Source organism: Macaca thibetana, chromosome 20 (genome assembly GCF_024542745.1).
Source record: "Macaca thibetana thibetana isolate TM-01 chromosome 20, ASM2454274v1, whole genome shotgun sequence".
NCBI lineage: Eukaryota > Metazoa > Chordata > Mammalia > Primates > Cercopithecidae > Macaca > Macaca thibetana.
The window spans coordinates 65195860-65217680 of NC_065597.1; the positions used below are offsets into that span (position 1 = coordinate 65195860).

The following is a 21821-nucleotide window of genomic DNA, read 5'->3' on the forward strand; positions in this document are numbered from 1 at the left end:
TGCTGGGGTGATTTTAGGTGGCTCTGTCATTAAGTGACATTAAATCACTCAGTGGGAAAGCAATTCCCTTTTCAGTTCTCTTTCCAGTTCTTCTGATTCCATCAAGGGGGAATCTTAGCTGAGGCTAAGGTGTTTAGTGCCTCTTTAAGTCTAGTTTCCCTTCTTTAACTTAGAGCAGGTCTGCAGCTTAGTTCCTATGGCAGGGAACAGCTTTGAACCAGAATTTGTGAACTTTGGGGGTAGGGGGTATTTATTGTCACAATTAATTTCTATTTATGGCAAGTGATGCTGATTTTCCATTCCCAGGGAGCCAAAAGATTTCTTTTTAAAATACATGTATTTATGTTAGAAAGTGGGTTGATTTAAGGACAGTTATGAAGGAAAATCTTCCAGCTGTACTCGAGAAGGTGGTAGACAAATGACTGAAGTTTGGGAACCCTTGTTCTGGAACTTAGGGTCCAGTAATCAGATGTGGTCTTGGCAATGGTGAGGTCCCGAGTCCCGGGGCATGTTCAGATGGAAACTGGATGCTAGAAAAATAATCCAGGCAGAGGCCGGGGGTGGGGTGTTCTCATGATCACACCAGCGCCTTTCAGCTGAGACTGCATGAGTGCGTGATTCCCATTGTGTTGAGTCGGTTTCCCAATTGCACAGCCGGACAATGTCATTGAGCAGATGCAACATCATCAGAAGCACTCCAGTGGGACGGGCAAGAGGTTGAGAGGTTGCCTTTCTTTCCAGCATGGTCACCTCATAGCCCCCTAGGCGTGCTAGCAGGGAAATGTTACTGTGGGATTCCAAGTTCTTGGGAATGACTTCCCATGGTGCTGGCTCAGCGTCTGCCCTGGTGTCAAATTTTTCATGGTGGTATCACTTCCTGTTGGATCCCTTCCCACCTCAAGTCCCCAGTTCAGGGGCTCAACCTTCCAGCTCTTAGGTTGGTGAGTCCATATGGCCTGGGTACCCTGAGAGAATGATGCTGTATTAGTCAGTGTTCTGCAGAGAAACCAAAGGGGTGCATATATATTTACAGAGAGAGTTTGTTTTAGGAAATTGGCTCATGGGATTATGGAGGCTGGCAAGTTCAAAATCTGCTGGCCCGCCCTTGACCCCAAGTCTGAAGGTCATTTGCTGACAGAATTCTGTCTTGTTCGGAGGAAGTCAGCCTTTTGTTCTACCAGGCCATCAACTGATTGGATGAGGCCCATCCCGTTAGGGAGGGCAGTCTGCTTGACTCAGAGTTCACTGATTCGAATGTGAATCTCATCCCAGAACACCTTCATAGAAACACCGTGAGCCAGACAAGTTGACTTATTAAGTGAACTATCTGAGATGCTTTTGTTGGACCAGACACATAACATTAAGTAACATAGAATACCTTTCAAATCACTCCCTTTTAAATTCTCTTTCACCTCTTCAAAGAGGAAATCTCAGTTTTGTGCGAATATGTCTTTAAAAGTTCCCAAACATGTGTGACATCCTGTTTTAGCAAAGAAATAGAAACCTAGCCTTGGACTTGGAGCTTTTGAGCAGCAAGAGCTTGGAGCTGGAATTTAATAACAATGTTTTGTTTTCATTGTATTTATTTTTTCCAGCACCTTCTATTTATGGCAGGTGATGCTGACTTTCCATCTCAGTTGTGATATAAGGTTTCCTTTTATAAAAATAAAAGTTTAAAAAGTGAATAAGCTAAGCAGGAATGGCAGATTTGGGGAAACGTTGACATAAGAGTCACTGGGACAGTGCCTGAAATGTCCCCTACTTGTCCACATGCTCCGCGCTGCCTGTTTGCATTTCCTTCCCTCCTGGAGGCTGCCCTGGCGGTTTATTTCCATTTGGTGGCTTCCTTTCTGAGAATGGTGGTAGTCGATGGGAGGAGAGAACACTAGCTTTCTGGGGAAGAAAAAGGCCTGGGGGTGTCTGTTCTATGACAGAGTCATTGAGTACAATGCTGGCGATGATTGGTAATGAGGCAGGAGATGGGACTGGGAGGTAGGGCTCACATATCAGACTATCACACTAGCTAAAATAGGGACAGGGCAGAAGTACCTTTTTTTTTGAGACAAAGTCTCACTTTGTCGCCCAGGCTGGAGTGCAGTGGCACAATCTCGGCTCACTGCAACCTCCACTTCCCAGGTTCAAGCAATTCTCCTGCCTCAGCCTCCCAAATAGCTGGGATTACAGGTGCCTGCCACCACGCCCAGCTAATTTTTGTATTTTTAGGAGAGACAGGGTTTCACCAGGTTGGCCAGGCTGGTCTCAAACTCCTGACCTCAGGTGATCCACCCACCTCAACCTAACAGAGTATTGGAATTACAGGCGTGAGCCATTGCACCTGGCCACCGTAAGACATGTCCATGCAGAAGTGACTGCACGTTTCTATGGCAACTGCCTGATGCCTCATTTTTCCTAGAAATTTATGCATAACCCACCGCCTAATTTGCATATACTTAAAAGTAGTGAACTACCTCCAGGCATACTGCCTATGGGGTAGCCCTGCTCCCCAAGGAGCAGTCCCTCTGCTGCTATTGTACACTGCCACTTCAATAAAAGTTGCTAACACCACTGGTTCACTCTTGAATTCTTTCCTGGGTGAAGCCCCAATTTGGGGGCTCGCCTACCCTGTGTCAGTAACACTTCATAGCATTTGCTACATGCCAGATGCTGTTCTGACTACTTTCACTTCATTATCTCCCAACAGTTCAGGGGGTAGGGATACCAATGTCATCCCCACTTTAGAGATAAGAGGAGAAATAGGCACACTGAGTGGTTAAGTTGCTAGTCTACAATCCAGTCAGTCTGGCTTAAGTCTGTGCTCTTACCTCATTTCACTCAAATTACTTCCTGTTCATGTTCTACCCTGTGGCTCCTTCCTATGTTAACTTCCTGGTTAACCAGGTGGGGCCCTGGTTTCCTAGTCTTGAGACTCCTTGGGCCTGGCTGAGTTGTTGACAGTGATGCACAGTCTTTAACTTGCCAGCAAAGATCCATCTATAAAAATGATACATCTTGTCACTTATGAAAGAGGAAAAGGTGGCTGGGTTCATGCCTATAATCCCAGCACTTTGGGAGACCAAGGCGGGTGGATCATTTGAGGTCAGGAGTTTGAGAACAGTTTGGCCAACATGGTATAACCGCATCTCTACTGAAAATACAAAAATTAGCTGGATGTGGTGGTGTATGCCTGTAGTTCCAGCTACTTGGGAGACTGAGGCAGGAAAATCGCTCGAATGCAGGAGACAGAGGTTGCAGTGAGCTGAGATTGTGCCACTGCACTCCAGCCTGGGTGACAGGGTAAGACTCCGTCTCAAAAAAAAAAAAAGGAAAAAGAAAGAGGAAAAACTGTTAAACCAAGAGTGACTGATGGGCCTGGGGATTACTTGAGAGTCACCAAGACAAGATGCTCTGTGAAGGAAAGAATAGTCCTAAACTAATGGGTGTGAGGCTGGGGAACACCTTGTATTTGACACCTGCCTCACCCTGAGCAACGTAATCCATATCAACCTAACTCTCACGCTGACATGCTCTGTGCCTGTAGGTATATCATTAACCCTCTCTGGGCTGCAGTGTGGTTTTACTGGGTGGTGTAATTATAGGAGCTCCTTGGATGACAGCAGCCAGCAGTGAGCTCTTTAATTGACAGGGTCAGGCAGCAGTCATTGGCAGGATGGCAGTTATTAGCTGCTCTGTGAAAGCTGCACAAACTAGCAAACATTTAACAAGTATTTGCTGAGCAACCTTGGGCACTGGGGAAGGTCAGTGAGTCATGGTTTCTGTCCTTGAGGAATTCTGAATCTGATAAAGCGGCATCTCCATTGTATCAGTTAGCTCTTGCTGGGTAACAAACCACCACAGAATGTAATGGCTTAAAATAGAAAACATTGATTTTGTTCATGATTCTGTCGGTGGGGAATTTGGGCTGAGCTCAGCCGGGTGGTTTTTCTGATCTCAGCTGGGCTTATTCATGTGTCTGTGGTCAGCTAGTGGGTCAGCTGGGGGCTGGCTGGTCTAGGGTGTCCTTCACCAAAGTGTCCTTCACTTGTCTGTCTTCCAAGTGGTATCTTACCTTCCAGCAGACCAGCCTGGGCTTGTTCACACAGTTACTGGGCAGAGAGAGAAAAAGAGGACATGCATGAGGCTTCTTGAGGCTTTGGCTCAGAATTGGCACAATGTCACACTTCTGCCACCTTTTATTGATTTAAAAAAAAAAAATCACAAGGCCATCTGGTCCTCAGCAGGTGGAGAAATAGATTGCACCTCTTGATGGGAATATTTGATCTGCTAAAATTTTGTTTAAATTTTTTTCACTTGTGCACATGTGGGCTATTGGTCTGTCTTTCCCTTTCTTGTGTAATGTCTTTGTCTGCTTTTGGAATCAAGGCAATGCTGGCTTCACAGAGTGAGTTGGGGGTGTCCACTTCTCTTCAATTTATTGGAACAGTTTGTTTAGAATTGGTATTATTCTGCGTTAAGTGTTTGGCAGAATTCATCCATGAAGCCATCTGTGCCTGGAGTTTCCTCTATGAGAAGAGACTCCAGGCCCTGGATAAACCTTTTTTTCTCCTTTTATTGCCAGATTTTAAAGAAAGATCTAGCTTTATGTTTTGACTTGTTATTAGCCCTTTAGCTCCTTGAAATCTGACTCCTTTAGTCATTCATTCAACACATATTCACCGAGCACCATCTATAAGGAAGACGTGTTCTAAGTGCTGGGAATACTGTCCTGCAAAAACCTGCCAGGCACCTGACACTGTAGCAGGCAGATACGTAATATCCAAGTAAACAACTACAGGGTAACATCAGGCCCTGAGAGATACTACAGGGAGAAAAATAAAGGGCTTTAGTTCACTTCTTTAAAATTGTGATTGCCAAGTCGGCCAATGAGCTAATTCTCCCTCCTTGTCCCATTTTTCTAGTCTTTTCTCTCTTGGCTTCTGGGTCCCACCATGTGCTCTTGGTTGTCCTCCCACCTCTGTGCCCACTCCTCCGTCTCCTTCTCTGGCTTTCTCCCTTCCATCCTTTCTTCTCCCTTAATGCTTTCTCCCTGGGCAGGATTACCAGTGGCTTTGTCTGCCATCTGTGTACCCATGACATCAGCATTCCTGTTTCCAGCCCGTTTTCTCCTGAGTGACAGTCCTGACTATATTTCCAACCACCTGAACACATTTTTACCATGTCACCAATTTCTAAAACCAAATGAACTGTTTCCAACCACCTGAACACATTTCTACCATGTCACCAATTTCTAAAACCAAATGAACTATTTCCTTCATTCTTCAAACATGCTCCTTCTGCTCCTCGTCCCACTGCAGATCATGGCACTAGAATCCTTGCCCCGTTCCCCAGCCCATCATCAAGTCCTGTTGCTTCTGCTTCTGGAAGCTCTCTCTGCTCCCTCCCTTCTGCCCGCCCCTCTGTTCCCACCTCATTTGCTACCCTCATCATTTCTCAACAGGGCTGCTGCAACAGCTTCCCCACATTTGCCTCCTGCTACTCCATCCTTCTGACTGTGGAATGGTTTTCTTCTAGAAGTAGATCATGCCTTTCTGCTTACAAAGCTTCCCCAGCCCCCATGGCCTCCAGGATAACATTCGCTCTCTTTTGTGTGGTCTCCAAGGCTCTTAAACTTCTTGCTCAGTGGAGAGTCCTGGTCCATCTTGGGGCCCAGCCCAGCACATGCTCTCCTCCCAAGTGTGCCACTCTGCACCGTGGGGTGCCCCGAACTCCTTGCCTGTGACACCCTCTCCCCACCACTCTGCCCATCGTTAGAGACCCAGCTCAGGTGTCGCTTCTTCCATGAAACTTCTGATGCTGCTCCCACCCCAACACAAGTGTCTCCCATCGCGTGCCATCACGTCATGTCCGTCCGTTTATACACCCTTGCCCTTTAGGGACCCGGAAGTCCCAAGGCACACAGAGCATGCCTTACTCGTGCCCAGTACATACCAGGTGCTCAATAAACGCTGGGTGAATAACTGCTCCATTTTTAAAGAACGGGCAATGGGGCAGTGATCAGAAGGCTGGGATTAGAGCTCTGGCTCTGCTACCTGCAAAGTGGATGATGTGAACAAACTCCTTAACTTTGATTTCTCACCCACAAAGTGGATCGTAGTCCTTGCCCATCCTTCTGACAGGACTGTCCCCTCACTGACAGGTGTCTGCCCTGCATGCAGTGGTGGGAAGAGCCGTCAGCCTGGAGGACTTGGGGATGACCTGTGTTCTCTGCTTCCCTTGTCCCCCGTGTGCTTTGCAAAGCATGTTCCCAGGATGTGGGACCTGGAGGAACAACTTAGCAGTGGCCAGCATCTGAAGCTACGTGTGTGGGCCTAGGACTTTGGCTAGATCCCTGATCAGCTCTTAAAGTAACAGGACCCCAAAAGGGAAGGGAAATTCAGATTAAAGTGGGCTACATAATGGTTTGTCTGGTGCCAGGCTGCTTGAGTTGAGATGCCAGCTCCAGCTTTTACTAGCTGTGTGACATTGGGGAAGTTGTCTAACCTCTCTAGGCCTTATTTTCTTTACCTGTAAAACAAGGCTGCTGGGCACGGCGGTTCATGTCTGTAAGCCCAGCACTTTGGGAGGCCGAGGCAGGCAGATCACATGAGGTCAGGAGTTCAAGACCTGCCTGGCCAACATGGTGATACTCTGTCTCTACTAAAAGTACAAAAATTAGCCGGGCATGGTGGCAGGTGCCTGTAATCCCAGCTATTTGGGAGGCTGAGGCAGGAGAATTGCTTGAACCTGGAAGATGAAGGTTACAGTGAGCTGAGATCACACCACGGCACTCCAGCCCAGGCAACACAGCGAGACTCTGTCTCAAAAAATTAAAAATAAAGCAAGGCTAATTAAAACACCTTCATCATAGTGTTTTGGTGAATAATGAATAAATTAATCCAGGCAAAAGGGCTTGGAACTGTGCCTGGGACACACTAGGCAACAAATGTTGGCTATCATTATTGTTGCAATTGTGGTTGTTATTATTCCAAGAGATTGGAAGACCCAGGGCTGCACAGACAGAATGATCCTCAGTGACTTCTACCCTGGGGCACTGCCAAATTCCAGTGTCCCGCCTGTTGCCATTTCCGGAGAGAGCCAAATGCTGACTTTGTGCCCAGAGCTCCAGCCACAGTGAGCATGGAGCTGGGCGGCCCAGGGTAAATGGGCTTCCTCCTTCCCCATAACATCTCAGACGCCTGAATATTCCTGGCTGGCTGGTGTCCAGATACTAGGGCAGAAGGCTGGGCTGACCTCTGCCTTCCTGAAAACAGAGGCCAAAGCCACCGTCCCCTCGGAGTGCTCTGGGCAGTGGGAGGGGCCTGGGTTCTGGCCAGCCTGGGGTTGAACCATCAGCCCCGGAGCAGGCCTGGGAGTCACTGCAGGGTGGCCTGGGTGACTGCTCACTAGCCTGGCCCTCCCCAGGGTTCTGGGCCAGAGCCTTCCTGGCCGTTGGAGCAGGAGCTGTGGGTGGAACACTTTTGAGTTGGGAGATTGCCTCGGACCTCCAGACGCCAAACATCTCAGGTCTGTATGGAAAGGTTCCACACCTCGGGATTGTCCTCTTGCCTACAGTTCCGGGAAAAGGCTCCAACTCAGGCTGGGAATCGGCTGTGGTTTAAATAGTAGGAAGAACTCCCGAGGGTGGGAATGGAGTTGGGCGGACGGAGTGGTCATCTTAACAGCACGTTCTCCCTCCACGGGAAGCCAGCTGGGCTCTCTGACTCTTGTTCCCTGGCACGTAAGGGAGCATGTGCCAAAGTGACTTCCTTTGGCAACAGTAGGCAGGGGCTGGGGCTCACGGGTGGAGATTCGTGTTGTTATGAAGAAGAGGACAGGAGTGGACCCTTACCCTGTCCGTGGGCAGATTTATCCACGAGACCCTCATAGTGACTTTCCACGAGCAAAAGCAAACCAAATGTTGCTTCTGGAAGAGGAAGGGCCAGTGAGCCTCCAGAAGGTTGTTTGTGTTTCTCCACACCCAGAGCTAGACGTGCGAGACACACACACACTTTAAACAAACACTGGACTAAGGCATAAGCAGGACGGCACCTCTACTTAGGAAACATTGAGGATAATTCTCTTTGTTATCTGGGGTCAGGATGGACATTTCTGGGAGCACTATCCTTCTTCCTGTCAAACTATAGAACTTGAAACTCCAGCTGGGCACCGTGACTCATGCCTGTGATCCCAGCACTTTGGGAGGCCAAGGTGGGAGGATGGCTTGAGGCCAGGAGTTTGAGACCAGCCTGGGCAACACAGCAAGACTCCATTTCTACAAAAAATAAAATTAGGCGGGCATGGTGGTGCACAGCTGTAGTCCCAGCTACTGGGGAGGCTAAGGCAGGAGGATCGCTTGAGCCCAAAAGTTCGAGGTTGCCGTGAGCAATGTTTGAGCCACTGCACTCCAGCCTGGGCAAGAGAGAGAGATCCTGTTTAAAAAAAACAAAACAAAAACTTGAAACTCACTGAGCCACAAATGTTCCACTTTGTGTGCGGAATTTCCATAGCACCACCCACACTTCCCAGTGTCTCACCCCTTTCTCTTCCCTCTTGTTCCTCCTCCACAGCCCCACTCTCTCCAGTTCTGATGCCCGGAGGATGCTTGTTGCTGCTTGAAAAACCCATTTGCTCTTCTTTTACCCTGGTTATGGGTTCTTTTTCTGTTAAAAAGAAATTTAAGTCTGAAGTTGTACTTTCCTGTGTTCTGTATTATTTTATGTGATTCTTTTTATGCGTATTTTTATGGGTATTTATGGGGAGTATTCAGGTCTTGAATGTGAAGACAGCTTACCATGGTACCTACAATGCATCGAATCAAGGTTGGGGCATCCAGGCCATTTAGTGTCCTCAGTGAGATCCACCTCACCGAGTTTCTGGATACTCAGAAAAAGTGATTCATTTAGAAATTAATTTCGAAAACATAATTGAACCCATTGTACCACATGTGCTTAGTTCCTTTTAGATATCAAGGAAAAATTTTATCCATGATCCAAACCAGTCTCAAAGTTAGATCAATAAAGACAGCAAGTGCTTCAGCTTGGCCAGTGAGCTAACAGGATGAAAAATGCAGCCAACCCTATGTAGCCTAAAGCATGTTTTTTGTTTGTTTGTTTGCTTTCTGGGTTTTTTTTTGAGACGGAGTCTCACTCTGTCACTCAGGCAGCAGTGCAGCAATGGGATCTCGGCTCAATGCAACTTCCACCTCCCGGGTTCAGGCCATTCTCATGCCTCAGCCTCACGAGTAGCTGGGATGATAGGCACCTGCCACCATGCCTGGATAATATTTGTATTTTTAGTAGAGACAGGGTTTCGCCACGTTGGCCAGGCTGGTCTCGAACTCCTGGCCTCAAGCGATCCACCTGCCTTGGCCTCCCAAAGTGCTGGGATTATAGGCATGAGCCACTGCACCCAGCCTAAAGCATGGTTCTTATTCAGGCCCTCTCTTAATTAGCCCAGTCATCCCTCAACCTTAGCGAATGGGCCAGTGCAGAGAGAGGCTACCTTGACACATTCCTCCTGTCTGGTACAGAGCTCAGTGGGCACAGAGATGATTTGACACTGCCTTGCGCCCTCTCTCCTGATCTTAGTTAGGCTGCTGTGTGGTTTTCACTAGGCCCTAAGCATGTGAGTAGGAAAGAGAGTCGTAGAAAAATGCCCTGTATTTGGAACTGAAAAACTAGTGAGTTCCAGTCCTGTGAATTTTGGCAAATCACCCAGAGCCATTAGGAGCCTTGGTTTCTCACCTGTAAAATGGGGATAATGATACCTTGTTCTGCCAGCATCATAAAGTTGACATGAAAACCCCGTGCGGGATGTGTTGTGTAAGCTGAAGCTTGACGTTTAATCATAAAGAGTCTCGTTTTCATGTGGCATGACCCCTATGGGCACCCCTTCCCCAGGGATCTGCCTTATCACCTACTCATCTTGGGGTTATGTTGAACCCCTGTGTCCTGCCCACAGTTAGAAGCGAATTTGCTGTCTTCCCTGAAAAGTGCCACACATGGATTGCTTGTCCTACTTGTCCTGTGACAGCAGCAGTTGCTGAGGCTGCACCTGGCAGGCAGCAGGGAAAGGCAGAGGCAGGAGAGAGACTGGCTGGAGAATGTGCACTGCAAAGAATCAGGCCAACCACAGGCTTGTAACCAAAACCATACATTTGTTGCATTTGGGGTTCTGCAACAGAAGACTTGAAATTATTTAAAAAAAAAAAAAAAATTGGAAGGAACTGAAGCAATATGGAAAATAGGTGGAACCACAGAGAGGAAGGAAAGACGGAAGAAAGAAAAGAAGGAAGGAAACTAGAAATGCTAGGGGAAAAGGAGTTTTTCAAGGAAAAGTGCAATCATAGTACACTATTTGGCTCTGTAGAGTACAATATTTATATAGCAATCATGTAAATGACAAATTATTGATCTAAATGTAGACTGTATTGAGGTGATGGAAGGAGGGGCAAATTATGGTGGAAAAGAGAAACCTTTCCTTGAGCAGGAAGTGAATAATTAAGTTAACCAGGAAATAGAAGTTCATGAATATTGTTTGGAAATATGGAGATGGGAAGTAGAGTAGAAACACCTGAAAAGATTAAAAGTGATTGCTTTGGCCAGGTGTGGTGGCTTATGCCTGTAATCTCAGCACTTTGGGAGACTGAGGCAGGAGGATCACCTGAGATAGGGAGTTCAAGACCAGCCTGACCAACATGGAGAAACCCCGTCTCTCTGAAAATACAGAATTAGGCAGGCGTGGTGGTGCATGCCTGTAATCCCAGCTACTCGGGAGGCCGAGGCATGAGAATCACTTGGACTCGGGAGGCAGAGGTTGTGGTGAGCTGAGATCGCTCCATTGCACTCCAGCCCGGGAAAAAAAACCAAAACTCCATCTTAAAAAAAAAAAAAAAAGTGACTGCTTCCAGGTTGTAGGACAGGGGTATGACGGAAGACTGTTTTTTCACCATATGCCTTTTGGTTCTATTACCTTCTTTAAAAAATCATCATTTTATGTAGATCAAAACATTTTTAAAAGAGAAGTTCTGCAAATCATATGACTTTGATTTCTACATAGAAACTTGAACATTTCATCTAGGGCAGTCTCCTACCTTCAGGTGGGTAAATGCCAAAACTCAGGTGGCCTTTTGGAATGTGCTGCGTGGCCCCTGAACAAATTGAAGAAGGAAAAAAGCAGTTTGTATTCCACAGCGAAAGTTATGCTTCAAAGTGGCAGAGGCTTTTGGGGAACATCATTGGCTCTTGAAAGATTGTCATGGGCCTTCTGAGGTATCTCCCACTGAGACAGGGTGATTGGAATAGTAGCCAGGAGACCCTGGTCTAGTCCTGACCTTGTTCGTGCTTTGCTGTGAGATGGAGCAAGTATTGGCCCTCCTTGGTTTCTGTTAATGCCTCTGGACAATAGGGCTTTGAGTTTTCCAAGGGCCTTTATAGCTCTACATTTCTAGAACTGGACAATGATAGCAAATAGCTATCAGAGGGGGAGAGACAATAAACAACTGAACAAATAAGATGCTTTCAGACCATGCAAATCCTCCAAAGAAAATAAACTAGGGAGATGGGCTAAATTATGCTGGAGGGGGCATGGTTAATTTACATGGTATGCTCAGGGGCACTTTTCTGGGGAGGTGATGTTTGAATTAAGACCCAGACAATGCCAGAGAGCCAGCTGAGGGTGAAACGGAGAGACCGCTCCAGGGAACCGTGTTCCCGGAACCAAGACTAGTTCCCCTAAAGCAGCAGAGCACTGAAGCCTGCAGGCACAAGGGCGGGCATAGGGGTTGGGGTGTGATAGGGGAAGGAGATGGATCCGTATTTACTATTACACTTTTCAAAGGGAAAATAACTTTTTGTGAATGGCAAGGATTAATTCTGATGCCACCTTGGACTTAGTGGACCAGCCTTCATCCGACACACAGCCCCGGGAGCTGTTTGTTCTTTCCTATCATCAGAGAGGGCAGGATGCAACATGGGTGTATGTGGTGGCAAGGAGGTAGCACCACTTGGAAAATCCCTAGGGAAGCTGGTCTCTAGGGACCAAAATTATATTTCTGGGGAGCAACTTATGTCAGGAGTCAAAGACATAACATCAAGGCTTCCCCACCCACTCACATAAATGCTTAAGAGTTGGTCCAATGCTTGGTCGGGCACGGTGACTCACACCTGTAATCCTAGCGCTCTGGGCCGCCAAGACTGGTGGATCACCTGAGGTTAACAGTTCGAGACCAGCCTGGCCAACATAGTGAAACCCTGTCTCTACTAACAATACAAAAATTAGGTGGACATGGTGGTGCACTCCTGTAATCCCGGCTACTCAGGAGGCCGAGGCAGGAGAATCGCTTGAATCCAGGAGGTGGAGGTTGCAGTGAGCCGATATCACGCCACTGTACTCCAGCCTGGGTGACAGAGCGAGACGCCATCTCAAAAAAAAAAAAAAGGTTTCGATACCCTCTGAAGACCCTGTGAAGATCAGGGCTGACACAGTATGGACAATGTCCAGTATACATGGCAGTAAATTAAATTGTTTAAATTACAAGTAAAATAAATGCACATACTCTTTGATTCAACACCTTCACTACTAGGAATCTATCTTTAAATATATTAATGCAAGGTGTGCAAAGAAATAAGTGGAAGGATGCTCGTTGGCAGTGCCGTATGGAGCAGCAGAAAGTCTGGGAGCAACCTAAATGGCTACCAATAGGAAACTAGTTAAGTAAATTGTGGTGTAGCCGCACAACGGAACACCAGGCAGCCATTCAGGAATGAGGTGTATTCGTAGGCAAGGGAAAGAATGTTCTCTGAGGGGTATTATTAGAAAAGCTAGGTTGGAGGTTGGGGCTTAGACTTGTGGCCAAAGGAGTTTGCTGGAACTCCCAACTCCACGCTTCTGTCCCCTACTAGCCCTCGGCCTGTCCAGCCAAAGAAAGTTGACTGGGGCGCGGTGGGAGCAGCCATGCCCAGGAGGCGGTGCAGTCGAGGGCAAAGCACTGCACCGGGGCCTGAATAAATGCGCTCCACCAATCCAGAAAGCGAACAGTGGCGCTTCCTCCAATCAGGTGTGAAGGGATGAGTGAGGGGCGGGACAAGAGGACGGGACAAGAGGCCGGGAGTGTTACTCTGGTACAGCTCCCGCCACACGGAAACGTGGAGTGAAGGATAAGTGTTCTCCCGGTAAATACCTCTGGAAGGAGGCACAGGAAACTGAGAAGCGTGGTTCCCCCTAAGAGGGCAGTGGCTGACTGGCGTCGGGAATGGTGGCGCAGAAGGGAGACTTATTTTGGTATAGAGTTGCAGGAGTAAAGAGTTATTTTTATTCCCTCTTAAACATTCGGGGGATTTCCGCTACTTGTGAATAACTTCCTCCAAAGCCTCGGGTGAAGTCACCAGCAATGTCCTGGGTTCACAAGTCCTAAAATTGAGCTACCCCATTTTGGTTTTTACTGGAGATCTGAATTCCAGATGTCATAGGAGACGTTTACTTCTCTGTTATTTTTCAGAGTGCCTGGTGGTTCAAACCAACCTCTAGCCGCCATTTCTCTTACACTGTACTCGAAACCTTACTTGACTTCTCATTAAAACGTATCCCTTTCTCTGTAGAAGCTTGTTCCTGATGTCTGAAATGTCCAATTGAAACCATTCCCAGAGCTTAAAGCAGTACCTCCCAGACATCAGCATTTGACAACCACCCTGAGGATTTCTGCTGACACTGAGGACCACCTGTCCTTTTACTTACATAACATTTTCCCTGAATTGTTCACTTTTAAAGCTTTAATAACTTGGTTTTAAAATGATACTTTATATCACTACTATAAGTGGTGTTTATTCCTTATAAAAAGAACTTTACAAATAAATACAATAAACTCAAAATGATGTTATTAAATTCTAGCTACAAATACGTTCTAACCAAAGATCTGCTTTCTCTTTTTGTTAAAAAGAAATTAGCAAGTATTGGAGACTGACTAGCACCAAACTGGGTCTTTTCCTTGGTGAACTCAGAAGGATTAGAATGGAGACTTTTTCACTATGTGGTTCAGTGTTGCTTAATGCCCTATCAATGCACTATCCAAAACCATGCCTTGTAACATTTTAATTCCATCCTTTGGGAAAGAATGGGTTAAAATAATTTTTTTCTAGAAAGTTTTAGTTACATGTCCATATGCATTTGTGTCATCTGAGCTGAACAGCATATGAAGCCATTATCACCGTAGAGTTAATGGCCCTGGTGAAGTTGGCATTTGGGCATTCCTGCTGATGTTAAAGTAACAGGGCATTCAGCATGGTACATGAGCCCTTTTTCCCCCCAGGGTCAGAAATGCATCTATTTAAAAGAAAAAAAAAGGAATGCATCATTTTGGAGGCAGCAGCATATGATGGCAGCTAAGAATGATGCAGACCTAAACAAAGGGGAATTTGTCCTTTTAGAAAGAATTAGAAGAATCTCTAAGCTGGTTCGTTGGGTCTTTCTAATTGTTGATGCACAGACTCACAGCCACGACCTCTCAGACTGAGTTCTACAGCCATACAGCTCCTGGCTCATTGTTAATGCATCCTAGGTCTCAAGGAGTGGACCCTGTATGAGCCCAGGAGCCTTGTTCCATTCCGTGAGGGGATAATGGGGGTGAGAATGAGCATGGTTGGAGAGGAGAGCTGGCAGTGAAAAGGTGGAGGGTTTGTGCAGTCAGTGCATGTCCACTAGAGGAGGGGGAATAGTTGGTACCAGAAAAACGCCTTTTAAAATGATCCTGTTTTGGGCTGGGGATGGTGGTTCACGTCTGTAATCCCAGCGCTTTGGGAGACCAAGGCGGGCAGATCACCTGAGGTGGAGGGTTTGAGACCAGCCTGGCCAACATGGTGAAACTCCGTCTCTACTAAAATACAAAATAAGCCGGGTGTAGTAGCACATGCCTGTAGTCCCAGCTGCTGAGGAGGCTGAAGCAGGAGAATCACTTGAACCCGGGAGGCAGAGGTTGCAGTGAGCCAAGATTGTGCCACTGCACTCCAGCCTGGGCAACAAAGCAAGACTCTGTCTCAAAACCAACACAAAAAAAGTCCTATTTCAGAAATATCAGTGAATGCTTAAACTCGGAGTGAAAGTTTCATGAGAGATAGGATCTTTACAATATCTCAAAATACCTTCCCATACATGCCACAATATGGATGACTACTCAGGAGGCTGAGGCAGGAGACTCACTTGAACCCGGGAGGTGGAGGTTGCAGTGAGCCGAGATCACGCCACTGTGCTCTAGCCTGGGCGACAGAGTGAGACTCGGTCTCAAAAAAAAAAAAGAAAGAAAAAAAGAAAAGAAAGAAAAGAAAAGAAAGAAAATGTCCTTGTTTTTCAGAAACACACACTAAAGCACTTAGTTATATGGTTTAGGCAACTTACTCTCAAGTAGTTCAGAAAGAGAGAGAGAGAGACAGTGTGTGTGTGCGTGTATGTGTGTGCATTAATCCATTTAAAACTGGGGCTACAATTTCATCCCAGTGAACAGTGAACAAAAGGTCTGATTTGCACAGTACTTCAAAACATGAAACTACAAATTAATTTTTTTCCAAAAAATTTAGTAACTGTCTGGTCACAAATTATTGGAATAAAAGAAGAATGAACCAAGTGTTGATATTAGGAGGTTGCATCTTCCAACCAGATCATTTGATGTGACATCTTCTCTTGACATTTGAGTTTTGTTGACCAAGATGATGGTTATACTCAAAGATTTTATCAATTTTCCCCAGTGTGACTTTTAATTGTTTCATAGTTAAAGCATTCTTTTGAATGCTTTTTCCTCATTTATTGGGAACTTGTCCAGCTCAGACAAGTCCTCATGTATTCATGCCCCAGTGGCTTTTCTTCTGATCTCTCATGACATTTTCATCAACTTTGGACAGCTGTAGCTCTGTTGTAACACTTGCAGTTTCACTTTGCAGTTACTTCCTTTGTATATCATTCAAACTGTCCTGCCAAAGTAAAGCATTACCCTGAAATCTCAGTGGTTTAACATTCAGAGGCTTATTAATTCCCCAGTCATGATATCTGTCCAAGATGTGAGGCTTCAACCTACTATGGCTGCACCATCCCCAGCTACTTCCTTAGGGAGAGGGAGCATGGAAAACTCATACCTGCTCTCCTCTGCATCAGCCTGAAAATGGCCATGTCATGCAGTTCTGGCCCATTGGTTAGAATTAGTCATGAGTACCTGCTCTCCTCTTCATCAGCCTGGAAATGGCCATGCCATGCAGTTCTGGCCTATTAGTCACGAATTCCCCCCCTAGCTGCAAGGGAGTCCAGGAAATGTAGTCTTCCTGTGTGATCAGAGAGGGAAAAATTAAATGTATTTTTTTGGGGTCCAGTGTTGTTCAAATGGGAATATATATTAAGAAGAATGGTTTCTGAGTGGATATTTATTTTATTTTATTTTTATTTTTTTGAGATGGGGTCTTGCTGTGTCACCCAGGCTAGTGTGCAGTGGTGAGATCATGGTTTATTGCAGCCTCCACCCCCTGGGCTCAAGCAATCCTTCTGCCTTAGTTTACCAAGTAGCTGGGGCCACAGGCACATGCCACAACACTAGGCTAGTTTTTCAAATGTTTTGTAGAGATGGAGTTTTGCTCTGTTGCCCAAGCTGATCTCAAACTCCTGGGCTTAATTAACATCCTCTTACCTTGGCCTCCCGAAGTGGTGAGATTACAGGCATAAGCCACCATGCCCAGCTGGGTATTAATTTTATAAATGATCAGATCATTAGGAAATATTTCTGTATTGTGATAACTTTTTCTTTATTATGAAGCAGGGGCTCTGATCAGGAATCCTGAATGAGCTTCTGGGCGTGGGGAATCAGGAACAGCATCTTAGCACACACAAAGCCACTCCTTCTGCCGAAGAGGTGTGATGCTTTTCTGAATTAGGGATTCTAATGAGTCCTCACCCTCCTCCTCCACAAGGAATATTTGTCATCTGAATGCAATAGCAGACAGCCCCTCTCATGCCAGACTTTTGTCCAGTAAAGTCTCCAGGCGAGTAAAGATGGGGAGCCACTGTTTTTGCTTTTCCAAGACCCTATGAAATGTTGCCTTTTCTTTTTAAGAGACAGAGCCTTGCTTTGTTGCCCAGGCTGGAGTGCAGTGGTGCAATTATGGCTCACTGCATCCTCAGCCTCCTAGGCTCAAGCAATCTTCCTGCCTCAGCCTCCTAAGTAGCTGGGCCTGCAGGTATGACTATGAGGCCCAGCTAATTTTCTTTTATTGTTTTTAGAGACAGTGGCTACTATGTTTCCCCAGCTGGTCTCAATCTCCTGGGCCCAAGCTATCTTCCTGCCTTCTCCCAAAGTTCCAGGATTATGGGCATGAGCCACCACACCCAGCTAAAAGGTGTTTATTTTTTATTGTAATTTTGTTTTGTCATTGACAGATTTTGAATTTCTCTTTCTTAACCCCTTCAGCACATCCCGCTCTGGGCTTTAAACGTGACCCCTCGCCTCGCCCTGCCCTGTGAAAATGTTGGTGCTTCTTGCTTTCATCATCGCCTTCCACATCACCTCTGCAGCCTTGCTGTTCATTGCCACCATCGACAACGTAAGTTTCCTTTCCTTCCACTCACGCAGAACCCCGGGTCCTGGAGTCAATAGAAGTGGGTTATGTTGGTCTATTTTCATGCTGCTAATAAAGGCATACCAGAGACTGGGTAATTTATAAAGAAAATGAGGTCTAATGGACTCACAATTCCATGTGTCTGGGGAGGCCTCTGCAGAAGGCAAAGGAGGAGCAAAGACACGTCTTACATGGCGGCAGGCAAGAGAGCGTGTGCAGGGCAACTGCCCTTTATAAATCCATCAGATCTTGTGAGACCCATTCACTACCACAAGAACAGTACGGGAAAAACTCGACCCCATGATTCAGTTACCTCCCAGCGGGTCCCTGCCATGACATGGGGGTATTATGGGAACTACAATTCGAGATTTGGGTGGGGACACAGCCAAACCATATCACAGGTTGAGAACCCTGCCAAGGTTCTCAACGTTGAACCTGCGAAGGTTCAACCATAGTTTGGGGTTGTCTTCCCTGCGAAGGCACACCCATCTTCTGACCCAAGGGCTAAGGACTCTTGGCCTGAATGTGAAGGTTCAGGCCGTCCCATGTTCAGGTTTTGGGGGCATGTCCTGGCAGGCAGGGACGTTTGTCCTCCCATCCCTGATTCCTTCATAGAGCTGGGCTCTAGGAAGCCCTTTGAGGATGTTGTGTGACTTCAGCTTTCCTCTAGATCAGAGTTCTCAACCTTGCCACTATTGTCATTTTGGGCTGGATAATCCTTTGTTATGGGGGCCTCCCTGTGCATTGTAGGAAGTTCAGCAATATGTCTTGCCTTACCCGCTAGATGCAGTAGCACCCCCACCCCTGGTTATGACAATCCAAAATATCGTCAGACATTGTCAAATGTCCCATGGAGAACAAAATCACCCTCTGTTGAGGACCACTGCCCTAGATCCTCCAGGTGACCTATCCCAGGTGGCCTCTGCCCCCAACTCCTGACACCTCCTTATCAACCAGGGTCCCTTGTTGCTAGCCCACCCGGCCATGTCCTCCCCAGCAGAGCTCATGCATGGAACTTTCCAGACTCTACCTATGCCCCTATGAAAAATTTAACGTTTTCCTTTAGTATCCAGCTTGCAGCCATATGGCAGGAATGTATTGGATAAATAACCTCTTGGCATAGATTAATATCCCCCCAAGCAGGGAGTGACATTAGGGAAGCTTCTTAACAGAGCTTCTCTCTGGCTTATACACCGATCCAAAGACCTGGCATCCATCCTGCTCATTTTAGACTGCAGAGATAATTAAAGGGCAGAAACATTGCTCAGAAAGCCAAGAAGTACACCATACGAGTGGCCACCAACTCTGTCTACATATACAGCTCCTGTTGAATCATCATGACAATAATAACATAAACGATAACACCTGTCACTTAGCGATCAGTATGGCTCTTTTATGCATGTCATCTCATGTGATCTCCACCCCAACTGTACCAGGTAGGGCACCAACCTCTCCTTGCACTGGGTTACAGGTGAAGGAGCTGAGCCTCAGGGCCATTCGGGCACTTGGCAGAGTTTACAGTGCAGTAAGCAGCAGAGCCAGGATTTGAGCCATTCCAGAGGCTCCTGGTCCTGGATCCTGTCAGGGGAGATGAGCACAGTAATCGCATTTGGGTTCTGGAGCTTCTTGCTGAGCTGCTGTGAGTGGCCTGGGTAGGGACCACATTGATGCTATGGAGTATAGCAGTGGTCCCCAACCTTTTTGGCACCAGGGACTTGTTTCATGGAAGACAATTTTTCCACAGATTGGGGAGGGGGCATTGCAGGGGGATGGTTTCAGAATGATTGAAGTGCATTACATTTGTTATGTACTTTATTATTATTACATTGTAATATATAATGGAGTAATTATATAACTCGTCATAATGGAATCAGTGGGAGCCCTGAGCTTGTTTTTCTGGACTAGACGGTCCCATCTGGGGATCATGGGAGACAATGACAGATCATCAGGCATTAGAGTCTCATAAGGAGCGTGCGGCCTAGATCCCTGGCATGCACCGTTCACAATAAGGTTGACCCTCCTATAAGAATCTAATGTCCCTGGTGACCTGACAGGAGGCAGAGCTCAGGCAGTAGCGATGTGAGCGATGGGGAGCAGCTATAAATACAGATGAAGCTTCCTTCACTGGCTGCTCACCTCCTACTGCATGGCCTGGTTCCTAACAGGCCACAGACAGGTACCAGTCTGTGGCCCATGGGCTGGGGAACCCTGGATTATAGTATTTGGACCCACCATTCCAGGAGCCACTGTGAAATCAATGGGACCGAATGTTCTTTTAGAATCTTTTTTCTATTTCTTCCCATCTAGTCCTTTGGGATCCAGAAAAGGCCCCAGACTTAGTGAAAAGGATACACAGACATTAGGGGCAGGAAACCATCAGCCTTAGTGAACCGTATCTAGCACCCCCAGGGCGTGTATATTATCGTGGCACATACTGAGAAGACGCAGATGGACTCTTTGTCCATCAGTGAGTCGAAGGTATTCATTACGCATTTGGAATTGTGCTTGGCAACTGGAAAGTAGAAGGAAGGCCATCTTGGGCGGTAGGTGAAGGACAGCAGCCACCAAAGCACAGAGGGAAATGAATGCTTTGGGCTGAAGACAAGAGAATCTTGTCTGGTCATCCCATCCATTGCAGTGTTTGTTTGTTTGTCACAGGGTCTCTCTGTCACCCAGGCTGGAGTGTAGTGTTGCGATCATGGCTCACTGCAGCCTTTACTGCCCAGGCTCAAGCGATCCTCCCACCTCCGGCTCCTGAGTAGCTGGGACTACAGTCATGCACCACCACGCCTGACTAATTTTTTTGTATTTTTTTGTAGAGATGAGTTGCCCCGGCTGGTCTCAAACTCCTGGGCTCAAGCAATCCTCCCACCTCGGCCTCCCAAAGTGCTGAAATTACAGGCATGAGCCACCGTGCCCAGCCCTGTCTGCTAATATTTCCACCAACTCAGCCTTATCTTTTCTCCCATACTCTCTGAGGGCCTGGACCACCTCTTATCCTTTGGGAGACAGTAGCAGGGCATCACCTGGAGCCGGTTAGAAATGTAGAATCCCGGCCGGGCGTGGTGGCTCATGCCTGTAATTCCAGCACTTTGGGAGGCCGAGGCAGCTGGATCACCTGAGGTCAGGAGTTTGAGACCAGCCTGACCAACATGGCGAAACTCTGTGTCTACTGAAACTACAAAATTAGCCAGGTGTGGTGGTGCATGCCCCTAAATCCCAGCTACTCGGGAGGCTGAGGCAGGAGAATCACTCGAACTCAGTATGGGAAGGCTGCAGTGAGCTGAGATCATGTACTGCACTCCAGCCTGGGCAACAAGAGTGAAACTCCATCTCAAAAAAAACAAAAAAAGAAGAAAAAAAAGAAATGTAGAATCCTGGCTGGGCACAGTGGGTCATGTTTGTAATCCCAGCACTGTGGCAGGCTGAGGTGGGTGGATCACCTGAGGTCAGGAGTTCAAGACCAGCCTGGCAACACGGTAAACCCTGACTCTACAAAATATACAAAAATTAGTCAGGCATGGTGATATGCACCTGTAGTCCCAGATACTCAGGAAGCTGAGGTGGGAGGATTGCTTGAGCCCAAGAGATGGAGGCTGCAGTGAGCCAAGACTGTGCCACTGCCCTCCAGCCTGGGCGACGGAGCAAGACCCTGTTTGAAAAAAATAAATAAATAAGAAAGAAATGCAGAACCCCAGGCCCCACCCCAGACCTCCTGAGTCAGTCTGCGTTAGAATAAGCTCCCTAGGAATTCTCAAATGCACTGCAGTTTGCGAATCCCAGAAGCCCCCCATGCTTCGTGCCTAGTTAGGAGTCAGTGTTTGCATCATTAACAGACAGCCTTTCTCTCTGTTTCCATTTTGTGTTACAGGCCTGGTGGGTAGGAGATGAGTTTTTTGCAGATGTCTGGAGAATATGTACCAACAACACGAATTGTACAGTAATCAATGACAGCTTTCAAGGTGAGTGTGAATGAAGGAAGCTGACTGAGAAGCACTGAGGGAGGAAAGAACGGTCAGGAGTGAGGCTTTCGGGTTCCCTGACTCCGCACCCGCTCCTCCACTCGCTGCATACTCCGGTGGGCCTGGCCGCGTTTGCTCAGTATGTGTTGGAGTGGAGGACACCAGAAGCTGGAGATGTCAGGGGTGTGGAGAGGCCAGAGGCTGGAGGGAGACCAACTCCAGCTGAGTTGGACCGCATGCCTTCTCTTCTCTGTCTCTTGGCACAGCCGAGTTTCCC

At 47.1% G+C, this 21821-nt stretch overlaps 2 protein-coding genes across 3 annotated transcripts in view; one reads left to right on the forward strand and one right to left on the reverse strand.

Moving 5' to 3' along the window:
• The window catches only part of NUBP1 (NUBP iron-sulfur cluster assembly factor 1, cytosolic), a 612258-nt gene that overhangs the window by 196259 nt on the left and 394178 nt on the right, over positions 1 to 21821 (reverse strand). The gene's annotated exons all lie outside the window — the stretch shown is intronic.
• EMP2 (epithelial membrane protein 2) overlaps positions 1 to 21821 on the forward strand; it is a 52904-nt gene that overhangs the window by 16196 nt on the left and 14887 nt on the right. Inside the window, exons 1-3 of one of the 2 annotated variants that reach the window (XM_050774606.1) lie at positions 7368 to 7521; positions 17435 to 17567; positions 21454 to 21544. In XM_050774606.1, coding sequence (XP_050630563.1) covers positions 17490 to 17567; positions 21454 to 21544 — 169 coding nt within the window. In that variant the 5' untranslated portion in view covers positions 7368 to 7521; positions 17435 to 17489. Of the gene's footprint in view, positions 1 to 7367; positions 7522 to 17434; positions 17568 to 21453; positions 21545 to 21821 lie in introns of those variants that run through there. The other variant, XM_050774605.1, reaches the window with a different exon arrangement.